The sequence below is a fragment of the Brassica oleracea genome, chromosome C8 (assembly GCF_000695525.1).
Source record: "Brassica oleracea var. oleracea cultivar TO1000 chromosome C8, BOL, whole genome shotgun sequence".
NCBI classification, from domain to species: domain Eukaryota; kingdom Viridiplantae; phylum Streptophyta; class Magnoliopsida; order Brassicales; family Brassicaceae; genus Brassica; species Brassica oleracea.
This window is the reverse complement of record NC_027755.1, coordinates 16172772-16195979: the sequence shown is the minus strand read 5'-3', so window position 1 is coordinate 16195979 and position 23208 is coordinate 16172772. Positions and strand designations below refer to the sequence as shown.

The following is a 23208-nucleotide window of genomic DNA, read 5'->3' as shown; positions in this document are numbered from 1 at the left end:
AAAATAATTTTAACTAACCTACATATTTAAATTATATTACTATATTTTACATAATAGACATTATAATTAAACACACATTGTAAATATAATAATAGATATTTAACTAACCCACATAATCACTTTTCTAGAAAAACCCTCTTTGCTAATTTATATATATATATATATATATTAAATTGGAAGTTAAAGAAATCAAGTATACCTAAATCAGATAAACGAGAGTATTTTTTTTTAAATTACAAATTTAGTTAACTATAAATATAAAAACTGGTTTTTAAATAAAGTGTAAGATTAGTTAACATAACCAACATGAGGCTTCTTATTTTTTGTTGATGTATAGAAATAATAAGTAATTATATTTATAGACAATAATTAAATATTTTCAGAATTAATTTATTTTAGAGAAAATTATCTATTGGTTAATGAACAACATAAAAAAAAAGAGTGAGTCAAATTGACTGCAGATGTCCTGTTTTTATGCAGAAAAAGATAAAAAAAGACAGTTTTCCTGCATATTATTTTTAGAACTAAAAAAAACATGAATGACAATATAAAAGAAGACTAAGCAGTTCTCCTGTCCTAGAATTACGAAACCATCCTTAATTACCATTGTATCCTAACTATATCGATTACCATTGGCGCGCCAAAATCATACAAGAAATGAAGCTTCAACTTCTTACATTCTTTGGATTTTGTTGTCATGTCAATATTATATTATGGCACCTCATATCATGGTGTTGATAAAATACAAAACGTTTTATTAACATACACCAAAACTTTTACATTTTGCATGCATTTCCTTTTTGTTGCGTCTCAAAAAAATTTTTTTTTGGAACTGAAATGTGTCTCGATCGAATTACTACAATCAAAATGCAGTTGATTAACGATGTGATGAAATCCAATGACTGAGAGAACCCACAGTGATTAGCCTCTATCAACGATAGATATGACGAAAAGTTCATGTCCATATAGCACTAGGGAAAAATGATTTTGATAGGTGAATAATATCACGATCACACAAAATGATATTTCGTTTATCTTGTTTTTATCTCCAAATCTAGAAGATCATGATTCACTACGGTTACAACCTACAAGTGGCAAATTTTCTTGTTTGATATTTGATAAGATAAGTTTATCTTTTTTGTCAAATAAATGATTACAATATGGTATTTTAGTTTTGTCATTTTGTTTCACATTGTTAAAAGCAACCTTATCTTATAAAAATGGTTATTATACGTAACCATTGAAAATGGAAACAACTTCACTCAACCCACTACTTGACTTAACTGATGACACTAAAATAACAAAAGATCCACAAAAGATAAGAACGGGTTAAACATTTTGTTCCTGCAACCTTATCTTATAAAAATGGTTATTATACGTAACCATTGAAAATGGAAACAACTTCACTCAACCCACTACTTGACTTAACTGATGACACTAAAATAACAAAAGATCCAAAAAAGATAAGAACGGGTTAAACATTTTGTTTCTTTCCTTCCAAAAGACTAACATCATCCTTGATGAACTTAAGACACGTCAGTGACTGGAACTCTTGTACACCTTAATGTCAAAAATTATATCACCTTTACTGCCACGATCATCATCAAAACATTACGTCACACCGCCTCTCAAGTTATTCCTCACCATTTTCTCATCAGTTTCTTTACTCTCTTCCTCAACAACATGATGCAAAATCTTCGTGTCCACCACGGTGGAGAAGCAGAAGCAACTGATATTCCCCTTTAAACAATTAAAGCTCATCCTGTTAATACCGGCATCGACCTTCAAATCTTAGACTAAATTTTCACTTTTTCTTATTCCTCTGTCAAAAATATACGAGAATAAAATATGGCTTTGAATGTGCCATACGCTTGTTTTTTTTTTTTTTGAACTTTACCATATGCTTGTTACACTTATGCAAATCGAGCATAAGAGAAAGATGTTAGCGTCTCACGGCACAAAACATCTAAATGTAAGTAATATTGTTAAATATGTATTATATCTCGGAATCCAAAATAACCATTCGTTTATTGGTTCAGTTCCGATTTGGTCTAGGTATCCGCAATGTTTAATAGTATATGAACCATTTGGATTATAGTATTGTGTTTTCTAATTCGGCTTCACTACGGATATTTTCTGTTCAGTATGGTTTGGTTTTATATTTGCAAAATACTTCTGATCTAAAATACCAAAAACAGTTGCTATTACTTTAATTTCTTTTATTTTTTTATTCAAAATCCATTTTCTTGATATTGAAACACTAATTTTTTATTTATTTCTAAAAACTTTCTATAATTTTCTATCCCAAAAGTCGATCCTGATATCTTTTCTTTTCATTTGTCTAGATATTTACTTCAACACTAGTGTTGGAAGATGGTCTGAACTTGTATGTAGAATAACTGCTGGACTAAACAAAGTTCGACCAGACCGAATTGGTTTACTATATTTGATACAATTTGGGATGGTTTACTAGTGAATAGTTTTTCACATCGGAGGACTTTGGTGAACCATTGTGTTATATGCATTCTGTTTCTTGTCTTCTCTCTCTCATTGCTTTCGATTTTTCAAATGGTTCTCTTCTCGAGAAAGTTAGACCAGACCGAGTTGGTTTACTATATTTGATACAATTTGGGATGGTTTACTAGTGAATAGTTTTTCACATCGGAGGACTTTGGTGAACCATTGTGTTATATGCATTCTGTTTCTTGTCTTCTCTCTCTCATTGCTTTCGATTTTTCAAATGGTTCTCTTCTCGAGAAAGTTAGACCAGACCGAGTTGGTTTACTATATTTGATACAATTTGGGATGGTTTACTAGTGAATAGTTTTTCACATCGGAGGACTTTGGTGAACCATTGTGTTATATGCATTCTGTTTCTTGTCTTCTCTCTCTCATTGCTTTCGATTTTTCAAATGGTTCTCTTCTCGAGAAAGTTAGACCAGACCGAGTTGGTTTACTATATTTGATACAATTTGGGATGGTTTACTAGTGAATAGTTTTTCACATCTGAGGACTTTGGTGAACCATTGTGTTATATGCATTCTGTTTCTTGTCTTCTCTCTCTCATTGCTTTCGATTTTTCAAATGGTTCTCTTCTCGAGAAAGTTAGACCAGACCGAGTTGGTTTACTATATTTGATACAATTTGGGATGGTTTACTAGTGAATAGTTTTTCACATCTGAGGACACTTGGTGAACCATTGTGTTATATGCATTCTGTTTCTTGTCTTCTCTCTCTCATTGCTTTCGATTTTTCAAATGGTTCTCTTCTCGAGAAAGTTAGACCAGACCGAGTTGGTTTACTATATTTGATACAATTTGGGATGGTTTACTAGTGAATAGTTTTTCACATCTGAGGACACTTGGTGAACCATTGTGTTATATGCATTCTGTTTCTTGTCTTCTCTCTCTCATTGCTTTCGATTTTTCAAATGGTTCTCTTCTCGAGAAAGTTAGACCAGACCGAGTTGGTTTACTATATTTGATACAATTTGGGATGGTTTACTAGTGAATAGTTTTTCACATCTGAGGACACTTGGTGAACCATTGTGTTATATGCATTCTGATTCTTGTCTTCTCTCTCTCATTGCTTATTCAATTTTTCAAATGGTTCTCTTCTCAAGAAAGTTAAAAGAGAAAGCAAATCTCACCTTCCCCACCAATTGCTCTCCAACGCAGTGTCCCATGAGAATTAATACACCGTATGGATTAAACAAATTTGTTGAATTTTTCAAACAGTTATTTTAAAACAGAGAGATACTTTTCAAACCATAGAAACGAGCGAATATAAAGGCAGCGAATCTCATTACTTATTTTGTTCTTCCAGATGCATGTATGGCACCTAACCAAACCAAATTTACAACCAAAACTAATTTTGTTTTATTTCCACTTTTACCACCTTCAAAGCCCTATATTTACCTTCTACCCTTTTTGCATATAACATAAATATACAAAAGCACATATTCACAGACTTACCATTAGTAGGACAAAACCTATATGGCCTTTTCTTCACCTAACACAAGCAAAAGGCCAATTCTTCGGTATATAAAAAAAGATAAGAGACAAAAGCTTATGTCTTAGCTAAACCTTTGTGTGTAATCTTATAGATGAAGAAACTGGCAAATGAGCTTCTGTATTTTGGCTTTTAACACTTTTGCATCTTTTTCTTTATCCCATTGGAGACCGGTGAGGGATTCCCTTTCTTCGCTTGGCGATTCTGCACTGACTAGATGCAGTAAGTGGAGGTGTTGATGGGCTGAAACTCTGAATGTTCTTCCCAATTCCAATGCTGCAACTTGAATCATCTGATTCCATCAAAAGGTTCTTCCTTCCCTTTTCAAATCCTCTAGATGCTCCAGCAATCTTTATTTCATTTCCCAAAAGACGCACATAAAAAGTAAAGTTTATCAGAAAATGATTATGATAAAGAGCTGCTATAAGAATGTGCAAGACAAATCTGACCCATATCTAAAAAATTGTTCTTTTTCTGGACAAGATTAAACAGGAAAACGAAATGCTTGGAAACGTTAGGTGAAACTGTAAAAGAATAAACCAAATTTGAAGATGACCCATTTCAAAAAGTTTTCATCTGTTTACTCAAAAAGGCAATGAAATGGTAGGTGAAACTGTAAGAGATCCTTAAAATGTGTGTTACCCAATACCAAAGTTTCTTCCTTTTGACTTTTAACACAAATGAAAAAGATGAAAACTTTACCTTGCAGCCAAGAGAGCAGAAGCGGAAGCTATCATCAACGAGGCTACGATAGCAAACCTTGCAGGTATTGGTCACACCTTTCCCGGGCCTAGGCTGAGGCCTCTCGTTCAAGAAGATGACTTTAGCACTATTGATCACATAAGTTTGGATCCCGGCTATATCAATATGCTTTTGTATCTCATTCACCCTTATAACATCATGATAAGAAGATCTCCTTATCTGCAGGACATATTCAAAACCTCAACAAAAGAAAAACCTTTTTTTTTTTTTCATTCACTCTGAATTATCGCAAAAAGCTTACCTGAATGGTGTGATGATTCTTGTGATGGGCAAGACAGAGAGAGCAAAGCGGACCGTTGGTACAGTCTAAGCAGTACATGTTGCATTCACTCTTGTGAGAGTCTGCATGAAACTTGCAATGACCAAAGAATTTCTCCTGAAGCAGAGCTTTCAGCCACGGCGGCTGCCTGTTATCTTCCTCCTCTGGTCCACCAGCTCCCTACACCAAAACCAGTATTCAATTTTGATGAATTATTTCAAAAAATATTACATAACTATTTGGTTTATGTTTAAACATATCTCTGTTTTCAACATATCCCTTAAACAGAGCACTTCACTGATGAACCATTTTACAGTTTTTCTTTCAAAAGGCGATTATTTTAGCCATTTTCAAAATAAAAATCACAAAGCCAGTCAAAATATTCAAATAAATGAGAGACTGAACCTAAAAAGACAAAACATTGCACATTTGGAGAACAGAGAGAAGAAAACTAGAAAACAAGAAAGAGGGTTTTGTTTAAAGTACCATGATTCTTCTGTTCTTAGGCTTGATTTCTCGGATGGTATTCTCTTGATCCTCGATCGCCATTTTCGTTAAGAAACCTAAAAGACAAAGTCTTTTTCGAGTAAACGCTTCAAACTTTTTCTATAGAGAGAGAGAGAGAGAGAAAGTGAGGAGTTTTGTTGCAAAGAAGGTTTAGAGAGAGAAGAATGAGGAAGGAAGGAGAGAAGACAGTCTCTCTCTTATCTTAGCAAAGTCGACCAACCAAACCTCCTTTGCCTTTCCTTCTGTTTCTCAATTATGTTTTAAAAAAACCTAATATATTATAGTATTTACTTTTAAATTATGCCAATGTGAGGAAAAGTATTTTTCCATATCTTTTTGCGATATTCTCTTGAACAAAACAATACGGGGAAATCTCCAAAATAACACCTTTCTAAGTTTATATCACAAAAATAGCATTCAAAAACTAAAATAACCAAAATAGCATTTTATTTTTTGAAAAATTTAAATTTTTTTATTTTTCAAAATTTGAAATCTTATCCCCAAAAACTCACTTCTCAACTTTAAACCCTAAAACCTAAACTCTAAATCCTAAACCCTAAACTCTAAACCCTAAACCCCACTTTTTGAATGCTATTTTTGTGATTTTTGGCCTTGAATGCTAGTTTGAGAACAAAAACTTGATTTAGTGCTATTGTGGTCTTTTTCTCAAACAATATTACTCCCTAAGCATATCTTACAATGATATAACCACATTCCAACTAAGATTTTAAGTTCTATGAAAATAATGAAAGGATATTTTGGTTTTAATGATCATTTTCAGAGAACACTGTATTTTAAAATATATTTTCCAACTTTATTATGTATTTTTATATTTTTAAATATATTTGTCATATAGTGGAGACTTATTATCTTCATATGTTAATATTCCTTTCCGTTACATAGCCTTACCGCACACCATTATTGTTGGTTACTTACTCTGTTCCTAGATATAGGATGTTTAAAATAGTTTTTATGTTTCAATATGTAGGATGTTTTTAAATTTTTAAGTAGCTTAAAATTTATCAAAAACTGTGTAGTCAATCAAATTTAATAGTTATATTTTGTAATTGGTCGAATAGTTTTAATTTAAAATTTCAACTTTCTTAATAAGTATGTTTTAGCTAAAAAATCTTATATTTAGGAACGGAGAAAGAAGAAGTATACATTAAGCATTTATGTATGAGATAAGAAATTTCCTTTCGTTATTAGGCTCCGAATGGTAACAGCGGATTAGGCGGTGCGGGACAAGCGGATTGGATACAGCGGTACGGTTTAACTGCGGTTTTTATGTACTGCGGAACAACTGCGGTTTGTATAAAATTAGCGGTTCAAAATAAAATATGAATGGTGACTGCGTGATTACTGCGGGACAACTGCGGAATATATTTAATATATTTATATTTTATAAATTAATAAATCAGTGATATTAATTTAATTTAATATATTTATTTATTTTTAAATTATATATATATATATATGAAATTAAATTTAATATACTATTGTTGAGATTTTATAGTCAATTTCTTATTTTATTTTAAAAATTATAATTGTGTTAGTTGTTGTTTAAACAAAATTAAATAAATTAAAATATTTATTATATTTTACCAACAAAATTTTAAAACTAATACATAATGGAAATTTTTTAACATGACTTATTTTATTAATTAAATAATATACATTTTTTAAAAACATAATTAAATAATTTTTATAATATTTTATTATAGTTCCTAAATATTATAATTTATTTGATGAATAAAATTTTTTTTAACAAAATTAATTAATCACCCAACCAATACACATTAAACATCAGTTTTTGTATATTATATAATACAGTATCAATGAATGTATAGTGTTCTTTCTATTATAAAAATAAATTTATCTGTAGCTTTTTTATGTCTAACCACACCTAATTGCTTTCTTTTCAGATGAAGGTGTGGTCCAAGACCAATTACTTCCCGCACTCTTTCCGCACCAGTACTTTCTGTTTTTTGTTTATTTAATTTTAAAACAAAATAAAAGCAAAAGAACTTAATTGAATGGTAACAGCTTGTATGTCCTGCAGTGCGTTCTTTGGTTCCGCTCAAAACATTCATAGCCTTAATATGGACTTTAAATTTTTTTTTTTGGGAAAGTTAGTTTTTCGTGATAATATTATATTAGCCAAGTGGAGAAAACTAGTGCTCCATTATTGTAGCTTGACATCTCATCTCTATCCTTTACAATCCCATTAAATATATGTGTAATATATTTCTATATTTAATAGTTTAATTTGTTTAAACAATTAATCCATCTCAATACAGAACCAACTAACAAAAACTCTTTCCGTGTCAAAAATAATTTTAATATAACATCCTTGGGGGAAGTTTCCTCAGGCGAGCTCGAGCAGACGGGAACAACTAAAACCACATCTGGCTCTTTCCATTCTTCGGTGCTACCGTTTTCTTTCTAAAGAAAAAGAAGAAGCCAATTATTCGCGGTAGCAGATATATATTTACTTTTATCCGAAATATAGTCAAATAGCATAACAGTTGGGGAACAAAAAACAGAGTTCTTTTTCAAAAAACAAAACAAAAAACAGAGTTTATAAGATAACAAAAATTACAAAATCATTTCGGAATTATGTTATTTTCAAATTAGTGTATGTGCATAAGAATGAGTTGGAACAAGTGTGAATCGCACTTTCTTCGCTATTATATTATTGGTGTTTATGTGTATTAGTGTATATAATAAGAAGATGGATTACATAATTAGATTCCATTGGTATAGCTTTTGTAGCGAGCAATAAGCGGCTCATCAATTGGACCTATTAACCTAATCCATGTGTACTTGTATATAACATTTTAATATGATTAATTTATAAAGAGGAGATTGATGCAGAAATTTAGGTCAAAAGATGGGTGATTATATAATAACACACTCGTTTGTTTAGTAGTGCTTTCGTTTGGTTGTTGTTCCCATTTAATTAGGTACAACATAGCAAAGTCAGTACTAACTATTCCAGTATACATCACTTTTTTTTTTTTTGTAAAACATCCAGTATACATCACTTGAAAAAGGAAATCCTATTTTGATTATAACAAAATCATATAGGCACATAACCTATTTTGTTTTATATACCAAAACATGTTTTGAATCGTTGTCATGCCTCGTCTGATATGAAAGTGCAGTGTTTTGATAAATCAATATGTTCTATAAGAGCATCTCCAAAAGATATTATGTAATTTCAAATATAAAGTTTTTTGCTCTCCAAAAAAGAGCTGGCCCAACTTAAATGGCATATGATAACTTCTTTAACTTAAAGTTTTGAAGAGTGAAACTCTATATTAGAAGTTTCACTACTTACATATTTTTATTTGTATTTTGGTCCCTACAATCACACATCACTTTTATGATTCATAAATATTTTATTGTTTTATTGTTTTAATCCTTAAAAAATTATATCTCATAAATATTTTAATTTTTGTTTACAGATTTTAAAATTTACACATAAAATTAAATAAAACTTTATAATAAAATTTAAAATATTTTATAACTAGATTTAGACAACAATGATATACAAAAGAAACTTAACAAAAAAATATTTTTTAAAATTACATGACGACATAACTATTACACAAATTTAAATATTACAACAACACTAATAGTCATGTAAGTTTGATCTGGAACCTTCAAAATTTTAAATATTGTCCAATTTTTTTTGTGTAACTGAAGGTGGTTGTTGTTGTTGTTTTTGATGTCTTTTTCGTACAATTTTTATTGTTCATATCGAATATATTCACGAGTATTAATATCATCAAAAATAAATTAGTCTTTTAACAATATTTTATGTTTCTACTTTCTTGTTACGATTTAATGTATATACAAGTATCAATATCACCCGATTTCAACAACTTTTAGCTCGTAATCTACAAAGTAAAAATGAGGAGAGCCATTTTTAATTCGAAATGCACTAATAGATCATGTATGCATTACGAACATTATTTTATGGAATAATATGATATTTTGTTTGAAGTTTAATATTAATTAAATTATTTTTATTTAAATTTTTATATTTTAATAAAATATTTTATTAATTAATATTGTTGTAATATATTTATAAATGTGCTAGTTATTTATAAAAATTTTATGAATTCAAATTAGTTATGACAAATATAAGGTACATATTATAAAATACAAATAGTTTTGAAGTTGAGTTTGAAGTTTTGATTTTGGAGAAAAACACTTTTAAATTTTAAATATAGAGTTTTGGAAACTTCAAAATAGAGTTCATTTTTGGAGATGTTCTAAACGTAAAATCATATTTGAATAAACTTTAACGAATAAGTTTCTCTTCTATACATATTGAACTAACCACAGTTTTTTGTTCTACTGAAATTCGATAGGTAAAACCTAGAATTATTTATCTAAATTGGTGGCTTCTCATTATTATTACAATAAGATTCACTCATTTCGTTGTTAATTAGACCACCATGTTTTTTTTGTTTTTGACCACCATGTTTCATGCGGATGTATAATTTGTTGACCCGATGATACATCATTGTTGCAACCTTATGATATACCTGTAGTCTGTGACTTTAACAATGACTATAATGTAGCATATAATAAGATAAAGACGACAAGTAAATAAAGTAAAGGAAACATATAATACGCATTGTATAGACGTCATATGATAATAAAAGCATTTTATTCATTTGTCATGCATGATTTAGATGGAGGGAGATGCCAAATTGTTTTTTCAATAGAAAAGTTTGAAAAAATGAGATTATTTAGTCAAAACGATAATTTTTCATTGGTTGATTTTGTGGCAATTTTGATTAAAACGTATGCAATAAGAACGCAGACATCTTATTTGCGTTTTGTTGTCCATTGACTTTGAAAAAAGGACGCACGCCACTTGACTTTCACATTTTGTATAGTCCCAATTCACATTCTTTCTTTTTTTCATAAATAATTTGTGTTTTTTTTTTCAATACTTGTTTTTGATGATCACATATTACCTATTTATTGTTTTTCTATTTCTATTTCTGAGTATTATTTTCCCTTACACACATCATTCCAACACAATGTGAACTGTGATATAAATGAATAATTTAAAACTTTTTATTTGTATTTGAAAGATTAATGTTTTACAATTTAATTCATGTGTTTGTTTTAATAATTTATTATAATTTTAAATACAAATATGGTTGGTATACAATTTATAATTTTAAAAAAAAACATATGTAAATATTTTTAAAATTTTAATGTGTGAAAACCTTAAAACATCAACAGAGAGAGAGAAGTATCATTTAATACATTATGATACTATGAAGCAATTATGTATTATTCGATAATACATTAATTAACATTATGCAGTACCTTTCCATGTTAATTTCAACAGGAATCGCTTTTTTTTTTTTGTGCAACGAAACAACAGGAATAGATTAAAATATTTTAAAACATATTAACAGAAGTTGTTTTCTTGACATTAAAACAAAAATTTTACAAACAAAAAGGAAAAAAAAAAGAATGGATTTAGTCAAAATTGAATCGCTTGGCTTGGACACGGCACGCCATATCTGACCCGACCCTGGTGGGCTTTCTCCTTATCCTCCATCCCCTTTTCTTTATTTGGTTTCTGGAGAAAATTGTATTTCTTTTTTCAGTTGTTTTTTTTTGTGAAACTGAAATTAAATATGTACGAAAGAGATTTGAACTTGGGATATTATGGGTGCATAGGTAGAGTTCTTTTTCAGTTGTTAACCAAAATACAAACGAAACAAAGTGTAGACTCGGAAGGAGACTAGTATATTGCTACTCAAATTAAAAAAAAAAATCATAGTCCAAATAATCTTCAGGCTTTAACACTTTACTTAGGTTATGAATGGTGACAAGAGAACAGCGATGAATAATGCATTTCCTAACGTTCCTAAAAAATATCATCATTCACAAAGAATAATTTTTTCTTCTCGTTCCCTACCATTCATTTTTTTGTAGAGAAATAAAAAATAAAAGTATTGCTTGTTAAATTTGAGAAGAAACAACTATTCATTTTCATTCATGCAATTTTATTCATTTACGTTCCTTTTCTATTCGTTCATGTTGTTTCCAGAATGATCACTAGTCGACCCATAGTGTATTTAACTTGGTAAATTTCATTTCAATTGAATCATTGGTTTGAAAGTGACCGGAACCAAACCGACCGGCTTTCATCTCACTAACAAATTGATGTCTACTGTCCTGTGGTCTGGTCTATAGTAGTGATCTTATTGATTTGTCGCCATTAGGCGTTTGAAGTTCGGAGTTAGAACGAAAACAAAGTCATTGACAGAATCTAAAGTTTTTTTTAATCAGTAAACCAAGTCAAATCAACCGGAAGTTCCAAAACCAGCTACTATGCACAAAGTATTAAAGTTTGATTTAATCTAATCAAAGTCACCACCAATATTCCCTTAGCACACCTAGAAGATGCTTCTTAGCTAATTAAGTGATCAAAAAAGCTGATAAGATACATGTCCAGATTGCTAGACAATTTCATGATGTTTTTAGTTTTTTTTGTGCAGAACCAGATGTAGACATAGCTTCGGCCAACTCTCTATCACGTGGTGGAGGTTTCTTCATGAGACTTATTAGTAATGGTTGCTTGTAAGGTTCTTCTTCTTCATGGTTCTTTTTAGCTTCCACTCGTTCGAGTTGAATTTGAAAATTTCCTTCTGTAAAATCATCACACACATAGACTAAGTAAGTACTCAGCTCCATGAGGTTAACATTAATTGAAGAAGGTATAAAACTCAGTTAAAAAGAATGGTACCCGGCTTTTTTGGTGACGAGCCTATCAAATAAGGAGAAAAGGCAACACCAGTTGTAGCTCTTTCAATGGCAAAACAAGAATCTGCTTCTTTCTCAGTGCATGAGTTGTTGGAATCATCATCAGGATCATGCTGGTCCAAAAGCACTTCCATGGAAGATTCCTCATCACTAGACTCTTCAGATTGAGACAACTCATCATCTTCCTTAGGCTCGTCGGAGTGGGAAACAAAACTCTCTTCTGTCTCGACATGTAATAGGTCAGATACTCCCGCTGAGCCACATCCCTTTTTGGATACATTCTCAGAACTGATTTCAGATGAACACTCCTCGTTGCTAGGATCAGAGACAGACTTTGGCGAAGGATATTCCGAGCTAGTATCTTCTTCGGTCATTGGATGTAACTCTTCAATGGCTGTTGAAAACCATGGAGTCCCTTCTCTTGCATAGAAAAGAATATATGAATTTTGTGATAACACACAATCTTCATCGACTCTAGTGACCTACCAAGGTTTTTCAAAGTCACAACAAGAGACATGTTAATTTATTTAAACTGTTAGATCAATCAATCAATCAACGTTACTACTAGATGTATCACCTGTTTGTCATTAAACTTATGCCATATACTTGGGGCTGACCTCACAACGGAAGAGTAATGACCATAAGCTAATGACCCAAAATGCTTCACAAGAGCATAAAGATAATATTTTGCAGCAACCTAAATTAAGAAATAAAGAAATGTGTTATCTTAGATAAATACAAATAATTCGAAGGGTGATGAGAGACAGTTTGACATACTTGGTCATTGCTCATATATGGTTGCAAGTCTAACTCTAACGGAAACTCGACATAGTTATAGTTCTTCACCATGAATAATCCATTATTCTTGAATCTCTTCAAGTGGAATGTGATAACCTGTGGCAGATTATGTAGCAAGAGTCGCTTCTCCTTTGAAACTTTTTCATCACAGTTATCACACTTCATTTGCTCTTCAAGTTTTTCCACGCGAGTAAATGAATCTAGTGCACTTTGAAGGTTGTCAACATCTTCAATTTCCAAACTCAACCCAAGAGAATCTTCAAATGTCTCGGAAACATAGTCGCAGTTGCAGCAACGAAGCTGATACATGTTTCAAGAATCAAAATTTAAAACACATAGGAAAACTGCTGACAAAATATATGGTTAATTAGAGTTAACTTCTTACCTCACTGACGAGACGACCACCAAAGATATGTTGAACAAAGTTAACATCATTTCTTCGATTCAAACAACATATCTCCAACTTATTCAAAAACGCATGTAGAAACTCATGTGCGTCTTCTTGTTGGTAACGCCGGAAGTCAGGTGAAAAATCTGCATGTGATAGTAGTTTAATGATTAAATTCAGAGAAGTATATTACAAAAAAAAATATGATAAAAATATTATGACACGAGTTTTTTGATTTGTGGAGGATACATACAACGGAGATTGTTAAAGAAATACAACGGAGATATTGAAAATACTGAAGTCGTCTCGAGTGCAACACCGATGTGATATCGAAGAGCCCTTATCACACAGAACCTCTGGTTGCCTAATATCAAATCAAGTACAAGGTTATGTCAAAATAAGAAAAATAAAAAGCCACATTGTGAGAGAGTCAGTCTTACAGTTACAAGGCTCTTCATATTGGTATGAGTAGAGGCTCTCGATAAGAGGCACGGTGTGAGTGAAACATTGCAAGACCGAGTTAATGAAACAGCTGTTGCCTAGGTTCAAAAGTCCAGCACCCTATATATACGAATTGATGTCAAATTGTAATCAGACAAAACCCTAAAACTGAAACAAAAGAGAATCACAAGTTCAGAAAACATACAACACAAGTGGATTCCACGATCTTTGGAGGTTCTTGTCTGAATCTCCACAAGGGTTGGTTCCCTAAGTCAACATCAGTATCGGATCCAGGTGAAACATTGGGAGACCATTGTTGGCGATTATCTGGAGATTTAGACAAACTAATGTCCAAGTTTGTATCGTTGCTCTTAGAGTGATTTATAGGCTTGTTCATGACTTGAGCATCACTGCACTCGCCGTGCTCAAGACGTAACGGAGAAGGCGCGATTAGGGTTTCGTCCAACGGAGTAGAGAGAGGCTCATCCGAGTTTCGAGGCGGAACTGAGACCTCCTCCGTCGAGAACGAGACCTGATTATTACCAATCGACTCTTCTAGGGTTTCGACTGGGTTTGGTATTAACGGCGAACGAGGTAAAATAGATGAAGAGAACTCGGAATTAGCCACCAGCATCGTATTCAGACAAAACCCTAAGATTGAAAATTAGGGTTTGGTCGAGAAGTCGAGAACACTGATTTGGAGAAAGATCGTAAGCGAAGATGATAATAAGTTTTAGGAGAGGGTTTGAGTGGAGAAGGGAAATCGAGACGCCATCTTTTATCTCTAAAGTATAATATAGACGTCGAACATCTGACTGATACATATGCTTCTTATATACGGTACGTTTGTTTGAGGTCGGTGGTACACGTTTAGATTTTTTGACTCTAGTCAAGCCAACAATAGTTTTAATAATTTATTGGTAATATATACTAATACATACAAAACATTTATATTTAAATTTATTTTTAATATCTTAAAGTTACAGATTTTATACAAGGATAAAGCAATTTAATTATAGCACAGCCAACCATAAATTTTAAAACCAACTGGTAATATAAGTAACAAGTAATTAGTATCCTTGATTGATAATTTGATAGTAGCTTAAGACTCGCACAGTTGCGCGGAATGAATGTTATATAGAAAAATAATTTTTATCTATTCTTATTTATTTGTATTCATTTACGTATTCTGTATATAATTAAATTAGAGTACACACATAAAATCAAAACAATACATCATGTTTATTTAGGATACTTTTTAGTAAATAAATCAAAACAATCATTTTATTTATTTTATATGGTATATAACTAAATTTCAATGATATGGACATAGATATATAGTATATTTTAATATAAATATTTATTGTTGAGAATTCATAGTCATGTGATAAACACAAAATTTCTAATGTGCGATTTTTTGAATGCAAATTTCAAAATTAAAATATTAAGATTTCAATACTTTTCCAATACATATTTCAAAATTATTATATTTAAGTATTTTTCTATGTTAAGTAGTTTAATTTTAAACTATATTAATATATAATATGAATGTCTAGTAAATGAGACTTCATATTCATACGATTTATGATCATTTGTATCTTGTTATTACAAAAAAAAAGTTAAACCATTGATCACAAAATTTTAGTGTAAGATATTTAACGTTTTTAGTAATTTATTGTCGCTTTAAAAATTCAAAATATAACATATAAGAAAAAATTAATTTTTTTTATTATATGGTTAATGTGGTTGTTTAATATTTTTTAATAATATAAAATTAAACAAAAAAGAGCTAAGATAAAAAAATATTAATCAAAAATTATTATTCATAATCATTAATTGTCATATATACGTTAACCATATTAGACAATTTCGTAGCTTTTATTTAAGAAAAATGCGAGAATATTGTTTTGTACACTATTTATCAATTTAATATTTAGTTTAATAAAAAGTATAATATAAGTTAAGATGAACCAACATATTTCTCTAAGAATTCTGAATGTCATTCTTATGGTGACACGTGACTACAAAACAATGTTGTAATGTTTCTCGATCAATATATAAGGGATGTATCCTCCCACAATTACAAAATCGGAATTATCACTAATTTTTTTCAAGACTTATTAATTTTTCAGTACTATGACTATCTGCAAATGTTGTATTCGTGCTTGCTACATGATAGTTGTTAAAAGAAACAATGTTTTAGTTTTTCTTATCTTCTACTATTTTTGTATCGCTTTAATTTTCTTAAAATATTTTTTTTTTCTTTTAAAAACATTTCTAATTTTAAAAATATAAAATTGTAATTCATAACTAGATGTTTTGCCCGCATATGCGGACATAATTATTTTACAAAATATTTATTGGTATATTTATTATACATTATGTTTCTTATTAATTTTGAATGATATTTTTAGATAATAATAATATAGAACTCAATTTCTTTTTAGCTCAATTTAGTATTTATGAGTTACCGGAGACTATGCACAGCATATTATCATAACATCAATGTTAATTGCATCCTGATATGACGATTGTACCGTACGAATTTTTCTATGTACGATTTTCACCGATGAATCGGTGGATCATCATTCAAATAAGAGACATGAAAGTGTCTTCATCCAAAAGAGTATCAGTTTTGATTTAGATAATCTTCCTCGTTGTAATTCGCAGTTTCTTCTATATTGTTGTTGTTGTTGTTGTTCATAGTTGAGCTAGAAGAAGCATGATATTCACAAAGTGAAACTCACAAGTTTCAACTATATGTTTCTATCGAGGATAAGTAATGTTTCAATACTTTGGTGATTGTATCGCGTTTGAAAGCGAGTAAGTCACTACTTTTACGCCTCCACCACAAGGTGATTTTCGTGAGTAATCCTACCAACCAAATAATGGATTTTTTTTGTCAGCACCATGCCAAATAATGGGTTAGTATTGTTTTCAGATTTGATGTCGTGCGATCTACGGCTCCTAATGGTCTTGATCTACTCGATTGCGTTTGATCTAAAACGATAAAGAAAACATGCAAAAGAGTATTTGGTCACCCGGAGTTCACCGCACTCTCCCAACGTGGAAGAGCCGCTATATATCTTTGGAGCTGGATCATCAGCAACTTCACTAGCTCAGCTTAACCCCGAGCTCAGATCACAACTCGATCTCTTTCTCAATCTGTGGGGACTCTCTCTATCTTTCTTTCTCGATACACCTCGAGAGATAGATAGTCTAACGGCTTATAAACGCACCGTTTTACATCATCCACAGAACGTGCTACACAGCACGTGATTACTAACTCAAGCCACAAACCGGCTTAAGTAATCTCGGTTCTAATCAATTGATTCGAACCGGTTTACATTCAAATACAAGGACACTCATTCTTCAAATCTCCTCCTTGTCCTGTATTGAAATCCTCCATCTTCTCTTGTTGACTATTGTTGCCAACTCCTCCTGAAGCTACTGGCTCTAGCTTCAACTGACTGTCTTCTCTTGTTGACACTTCTCATCAAATCTTCTTGAATAAACCCATTCAGCTTTAAAACTTATCTCCTCGGATTAGACCACCCGACTTCAATAACTTACTGCTCCACTATACTCAGTTCTCAGAGATTCTAAGAAACCTCAGAGCCTCTCTCATCTTCCCAACTGGTAGAACTTTCGTAAAAATATCTGCAGGGTTGTACTGAGTTTCAATCTTCACCACGTCAATGATCTTCTCACTCACCAACTCTCTGACAAAGTTATACTTCACATCAACGTGTTTAGTCTTCTCGTGATGCACCGGGTTTCTCGATAATGCAATAGCGCTTTGAGAATCACAGAAGACTTCAACTCTATCCTGTTCAAACCCCATCTCATTAATAAAACCCCTTAGTCACATAGCTTCCTTCGAGGCTTCTCCTAGTGCGATCCACTCAGCTTCTGTAGTTGACAACGCTATAGACTTCTGAAGACTCGATCTCCAGCTCACTACATTTCCTCCAACAGTGAATACCATTCCTGTGATTGATCTTCTCTTATCTAGGTCTGCCCCATAATCCGCATCACAATACCCTCTTACTATGAACTGTCCTTCTTTTCTGAATGAAAGCTTCATCTTCGCTGTGCCTCGAACATATCTCAAGATCCACTTGACTGCTTGCCAATGAATCTTGATAGGATTACTCATGAACCGGCACACCATTCCAATTGCATACGCAAGATCAGGCCTGGTTCCAAACATTGAGTACATAAGAGAACCCACTGCACTTTGATACGAAATATTTCTCATATACTCGCCTTCTTCTTTTATCTCCTTCTCAGTGGCTGAGCTTAGTCTGAAGTGAGCTCCTAATGGGGTTGAGACGCTCTTGGCTTTGTCCATGTTGAAGTTCCCAAGAAACTTCATAGCATACTCTTCTTGTGATACTGTGAGACTCCCCTTCTCTCTGTCTCGAGTAATCTTCATTCCCAGTATCTTCTTTGCATCTCCAAGATCTTTCATTTCGAATTCTGAGCTGAGATTTTTCTTCAAACTTGCGACTTCACTGTTGCTCTTGGACGCTATGAGGATATCATCCACATACAAGAGCAGGTAGATGTACCCATTTGCTTCGTACTCCTTGTAGTAAACACATATGTCATACTCGCTTCTAGTGAATCCATGCTTCGTGATGAACTCATCAAATCGTGTGTTCCACTGACGAGGTTACTGTCTCAGACCATACAACGACCTCTTGAGGAGACATACTTTCTCTGGGTGTTTCTTATCGACGTATCCTTCAGGCTGTTCCATGTAGATCACCTCATCCAGATATCCATGCAGGAACGCTGTCTTGACATCCATCTGTTGAAGCTCCATGTCGAAGTGAACCACCATGGACAACATGAATCTGATAGAGACATGTTTTGTAACCGGGAAAAAAATCTCTTGAAAATCTACTCCCTCCTTCTGATCATAGCCCTTTGCAACCAGTCTCCCCTTATATCTAGGATCCTCCACGCCTGCGATTCCAGCCTTTCTCTTGAAGATCCATCTACACCCGATAAGTTTCTGGTCTTTCACTCTATCAACAAGCACCCAAGTTCCATTTTTGATCAAGGATTCTATTTCTTCATCTGCAGCTCCCGTCCAGAGTTCACTATCAGGATCTTATAAGGCTTCCTGATAACTCCCAGGCTCGGGCCTACCAACATCTTCCGTCATAAGATACGCAAAGCCAGCTATCTCTTCGTCGCCCTCATACACTAGGTAGTATTTGAATTTTGATGGCTGACGAACCTGTCGCTTCTCTCTGTCTTTGACCAACTGATACCCGCTTACATCTTGTTGAGCTGCAGGTGCAGTAGACTCGCTTGATGACTGTTGAGAACTAGACACAGGTTCCTCATTTGACTGTGTCTCCATCTCTTGATCACCATTACTTGTAACATGTTCTCCTGCATTCTCAAAACTCGAATTTTCATTAGTAGATAAATATTTAAGGGAACAGAGTTACCTGAGTTTGCCTTGTTGATGTCTTTGTACATCAATTATTCTCGGAAAATGACATATCTGCTTATGACACATTTTTCCTCATCCAGAAGCCAAACTCTAAAGCCTTTCACCCCTTCTGGATATCCTGTGAAGACGCCTCTCTTTGATCTTGGATTTAGCTTTCTCTCATCTGAATGAACATACACAATGCAGCCAAATCTCCTGAGCCCTGAGAGATTTGGAAGAGCTGATGTCCACATCTACTCTGGGATTTTGAACTCAATAGCTGATGAGGGAAGTCTGTTGATGACGTATACAGACGTAGATGCCGCTTCTGCCCAGAACTTCTGATCCAGACCACTCTCGCTCAACATGCTCCTAACCTTGTTCATAATACTCCTGTTGAGCCGCTCTGCAACCCCGTTCTGTTGCGGGGTATATGTACACGTCCTATGCCTCACCACTCTTTCGTCTTTGCAGAACTGATCAAATCTGCAGTTGCAATACTCAAGACCGTTGTCCGTTCTTAGCTTCTCCACTTTCCTTTCTGACTGCATTTCAACCATCTTCTTCCACTCGATGAATTTATCGAATGATTCATCTTTGGTCTTAAGGAAATATATCCACACCTATCGAGACCAATCATCTGTGAATGAGATAAAGTATTGACAGTGTCCCAAGCTCCTTTGGAACATTTTGTGACCCCCAAAGATCTGAATGTACGTAGTCTAACTTCTCTTTGGTAACGTGCTTCGCTGGTCCAAAGCTCACTCTTAGAGCCTTGCCTATGATACAATCTTTGTAGAAATCTATATCAGTAATGCTCGCTTTGTCGATGCATCCTTCTTTAGCCAGCACCCCCAAACCTTTCTGACCCACGTGACCAAGCCTACTGTGCCAAAGCTTGGTGGTAGCCAATCTCTCAGCAACGTCCTTTGTCTGACTTTAACTATTAGCTTCGCACGGTAAGGCTCCTCCTTGAAGTATGTAGAGAGTATCATTTCCTCTCATTTCTCCCCTCATGATCACAGAACATCCCATAACTATCTTCAGCATACCATCAGAGCCTTTGAACTTGCAGCCTTTCCTTTCAAGAGTTCCCACCGATATCAGGTTCCTTGCTATGCCTGGCATGTACCTGACTTCATGTAGTACGAACGTTGTACCATCTGGATTCCTGAACCTCACTGATCCTATACCCTGAACCTCTGTGATGCTGTTGTTAGCCATACGAACCCTGCCCCCTGTAGCTTTCTGAAAATCGATGAACACATCCTTTCTTGACGTCATGTGGAATGAGCATCCAGTGTCTAGTACCCACTCTTCTTCTTCATTCTGCCCTTGTGAAAGATTGACCTCTGATGCTATTAGTCCCACTAGGTCATGGGCATCATCCCTAGCCATAGACGACTCAGGTTGACTGTGTGACTGAGTCTTTCCTTTGTTCCTCTCTAACCACTTGTAGCATTGCTTCTTGAAATGCCCTTCCTTTCCACATATCCAACAGATTTTCTTCTTATCCACTGACTTGGACCTCGACCTCCCTGATGACTTGCCTCTGTTACTGGACCAGTTTCTTGAATCTGATCTCTCTCGAACATAATGGCCTTCTGAGCTGGGATGAGACCCGAAGGTTTCCTTGATTTCCTTTTCTTTGGATTTTGCAGAGCTCGTAACATCTTCTACTTTGATGGCTTCGCGACTGTACTTCAAAGTCTCCTTCAGCTGATCATACCTCGTCGGTAAAGCATTCAACAAGAGTACTACCTGAACTTCCTCGGGTACTTCGATACTAAGGTGACTCAGTTCACCAACAATCTTGAGGAAATCATCAACGTTCTCATCGATTGATCGTTGATCTTGCATCTTGAAACCGTAGAGTTTCAGCTGAGCGTGTACTCTGTTTGGAAGAGACTTCGGTAGGTACAACGCTTCTAGTAATGACCACGTCTCTGCCGCGGTGGTGCATCTCTCGATCTTCCTCAGAACATGATCTCCGAAGTTGAGAAAGATCATGTTCATCGCTTTCTCACACCGTTCTAATCTTGATTCTTCGTGTGAGATCTTCTTCTTCTTGGCCTCAGGATCTTCTTCACCAGATCCGTCTTCTTTCACCTCAGAGGTTGAGGTCTTCTCGGCAAGAACGTCTTTCAAGCCTGATACGCTAAGGTAAGCGTACATCCTTCTCTTCCAAAGAGAGAAGTCACCATCGCCATCGAATCGTTCGATCTCGAACTTTGTTCCAGTCATCGCTTCACCTCCGAAACCCTAGATCTGCAGATCGCTTCCTCCCGTTAGCTGAACCTCAGCTCTGATACCAATTTGTGCGATCTACGGCTCCTAATGGTCTTTTCTACTCGATTGCGTTTGATCTAAAGTGGTAAAGAAAACATGCAAGAGAGTATTTGGTCACCCGGAGTTCACCGCACTCTCCCAACGTGGAAGAGCCGCTATATATCTCCGGAGCTGGATCACCAGCAACTTCACTAGCTCAGCTTAACCCCGAGCTTAGATCACAACTCGATCTCTCTCTCAATCTGTGTGACTCTCTCTATCTCTCTTTCTCGATACACCTCGAGAGATAGATAGTCTAACGGCTTATAAACGCACCGTTTTACATCACCCACAGCACGTGCTACACAACACGTGATTACTAACTCAAGCCACAAACCGGCTTAAGTAATCTCGGTTTTAATCGATTGATTCGAACCGGTTTACATTCAAATACAAGGACACTCATTCTTCAGATGTCCTCTTACATGAACCTAAAAAGGTAATCAGTAAAATGCAGCCATGAAATAGAAGCAAAACAAAACTAATCTTAACACCTTCAGTTTGCTTTAAGGAAATTATTATTTACATCTGAATCTTAACGATTATTTATAGTATTTAAAAAAACTCATTTCTTTTCTTCCAACCACAATATCTTTTTCTGGTTTGAACTGCAGTGGCATAAAGAACACCATTACTGTGTCCTGGCTTCCAGCCGCAAAAGAAACATAAATTGCTACCAGCCTGCCACCAAACTCAGAAAGGTGTTTCTGCTGGAATGAATGCATCATGAACACTTGATGAAGATGATCAACTGCTTGTGTCACATTCAAAACAGCAGCGAGGGATCATTCATCAATAGTGTTTTTGGTACATCATGACAATGTAGGAACTTTATTTTACTACTATAGGACAACTGATATTTGTAAAGAATAATAAGAACATAAATTAAAATTTCAATACCGAAATATAAAAATAAAGAAGAATTGCATAGTCGAGATAGTTAATCTCTTTCCTTAAATCTTTAAACGCCCCGTAGTGTGACGGCTTCATGGCGCTCAGATTCCCAGGATACAACTGCAGCATTGTTTCTGTTTACCATCACCGAAAAACAGAATCTATCGACCCTATTTCTGTGATGTACTCTCAGACTCAAAAAAACTAAAAAATAAATTATTCAAGTGAAAGGATCTTTTTTTTTTTGTTGATCGTGTATGAAATGAGATGATTATGTCTTTCTTATATAGCCCATAATCCATACGTTTTCTAACGTACAACCATAAACATGGAGACTGAATTATTATCATAATAATTCTTTTAATTGTGCATAAATGTTTTAGGTTACAAACTTAAATTGACTTTGCACTAAATACCATTAAATCACATCACCATCATAATTATAGGAGATATTTTTATATTCTTATTTTGACTTTGTCAACAATAAAAAAAATAACTTAGATCAAAAGATTAACCATTTGATCAATTGGTCAATTTACCAAATTCGAAGTCCAAACCCTT

The 23208-nt window shown here is 33.7% G+C and overlaps 2 protein-coding genes across 2 annotated transcripts; both read right to left on the bottom strand.

Moving 5' to 3' along the window:
• Positions 1–4165: 4165 nt before the first annotated feature.
• LOC106309538 lies at positions 4166–5778 on the bottom strand. Its single transcript, XM_013746585.1, has 4 exons — positions 5519–5778; positions 5015–5212; positions 4714–4932; positions 4166–4361 (listed from the first exon to the last, which is right to left on the bottom strand). The coding sequence occupies exons 1-4, from the start codon at positions 5579–5581 to the stop codon at positions 4167–4169; spliced, it is 675 nt and encodes a 224-aa protein (XP_013602039.1). The 5' UTR covers positions 5582–5778; the 3' UTR covers position 4166.
• A 6118-nt stretch (positions 5779–11896) lies between these two features.
• On the bottom strand, positions 11897–14747 carry LOC106310756 (ubiquitin carboxyl-terminal hydrolase 20-like). Its single transcript, XM_013747973.1, has 8 exons — positions 14179–14747; positions 13973–14093; positions 13786–13896; positions 13530–13678; positions 13124–13444; positions 12924–13043; positions 12330–12828; positions 11897–12231 (listed from the first exon to the last, which is right to left on the bottom strand). Exons 1-8 carry the CDS (start codon positions 14605–14607, stop codon positions 12053–12055), a joined length of 1929 nt encoding a protein of 642 aa, XP_013603427.1. The 5' UTR covers positions 14608–14747; the 3' UTR covers positions 11897–12052.
• Positions 14748–23208: the final 8461 nt, after the last annotated feature.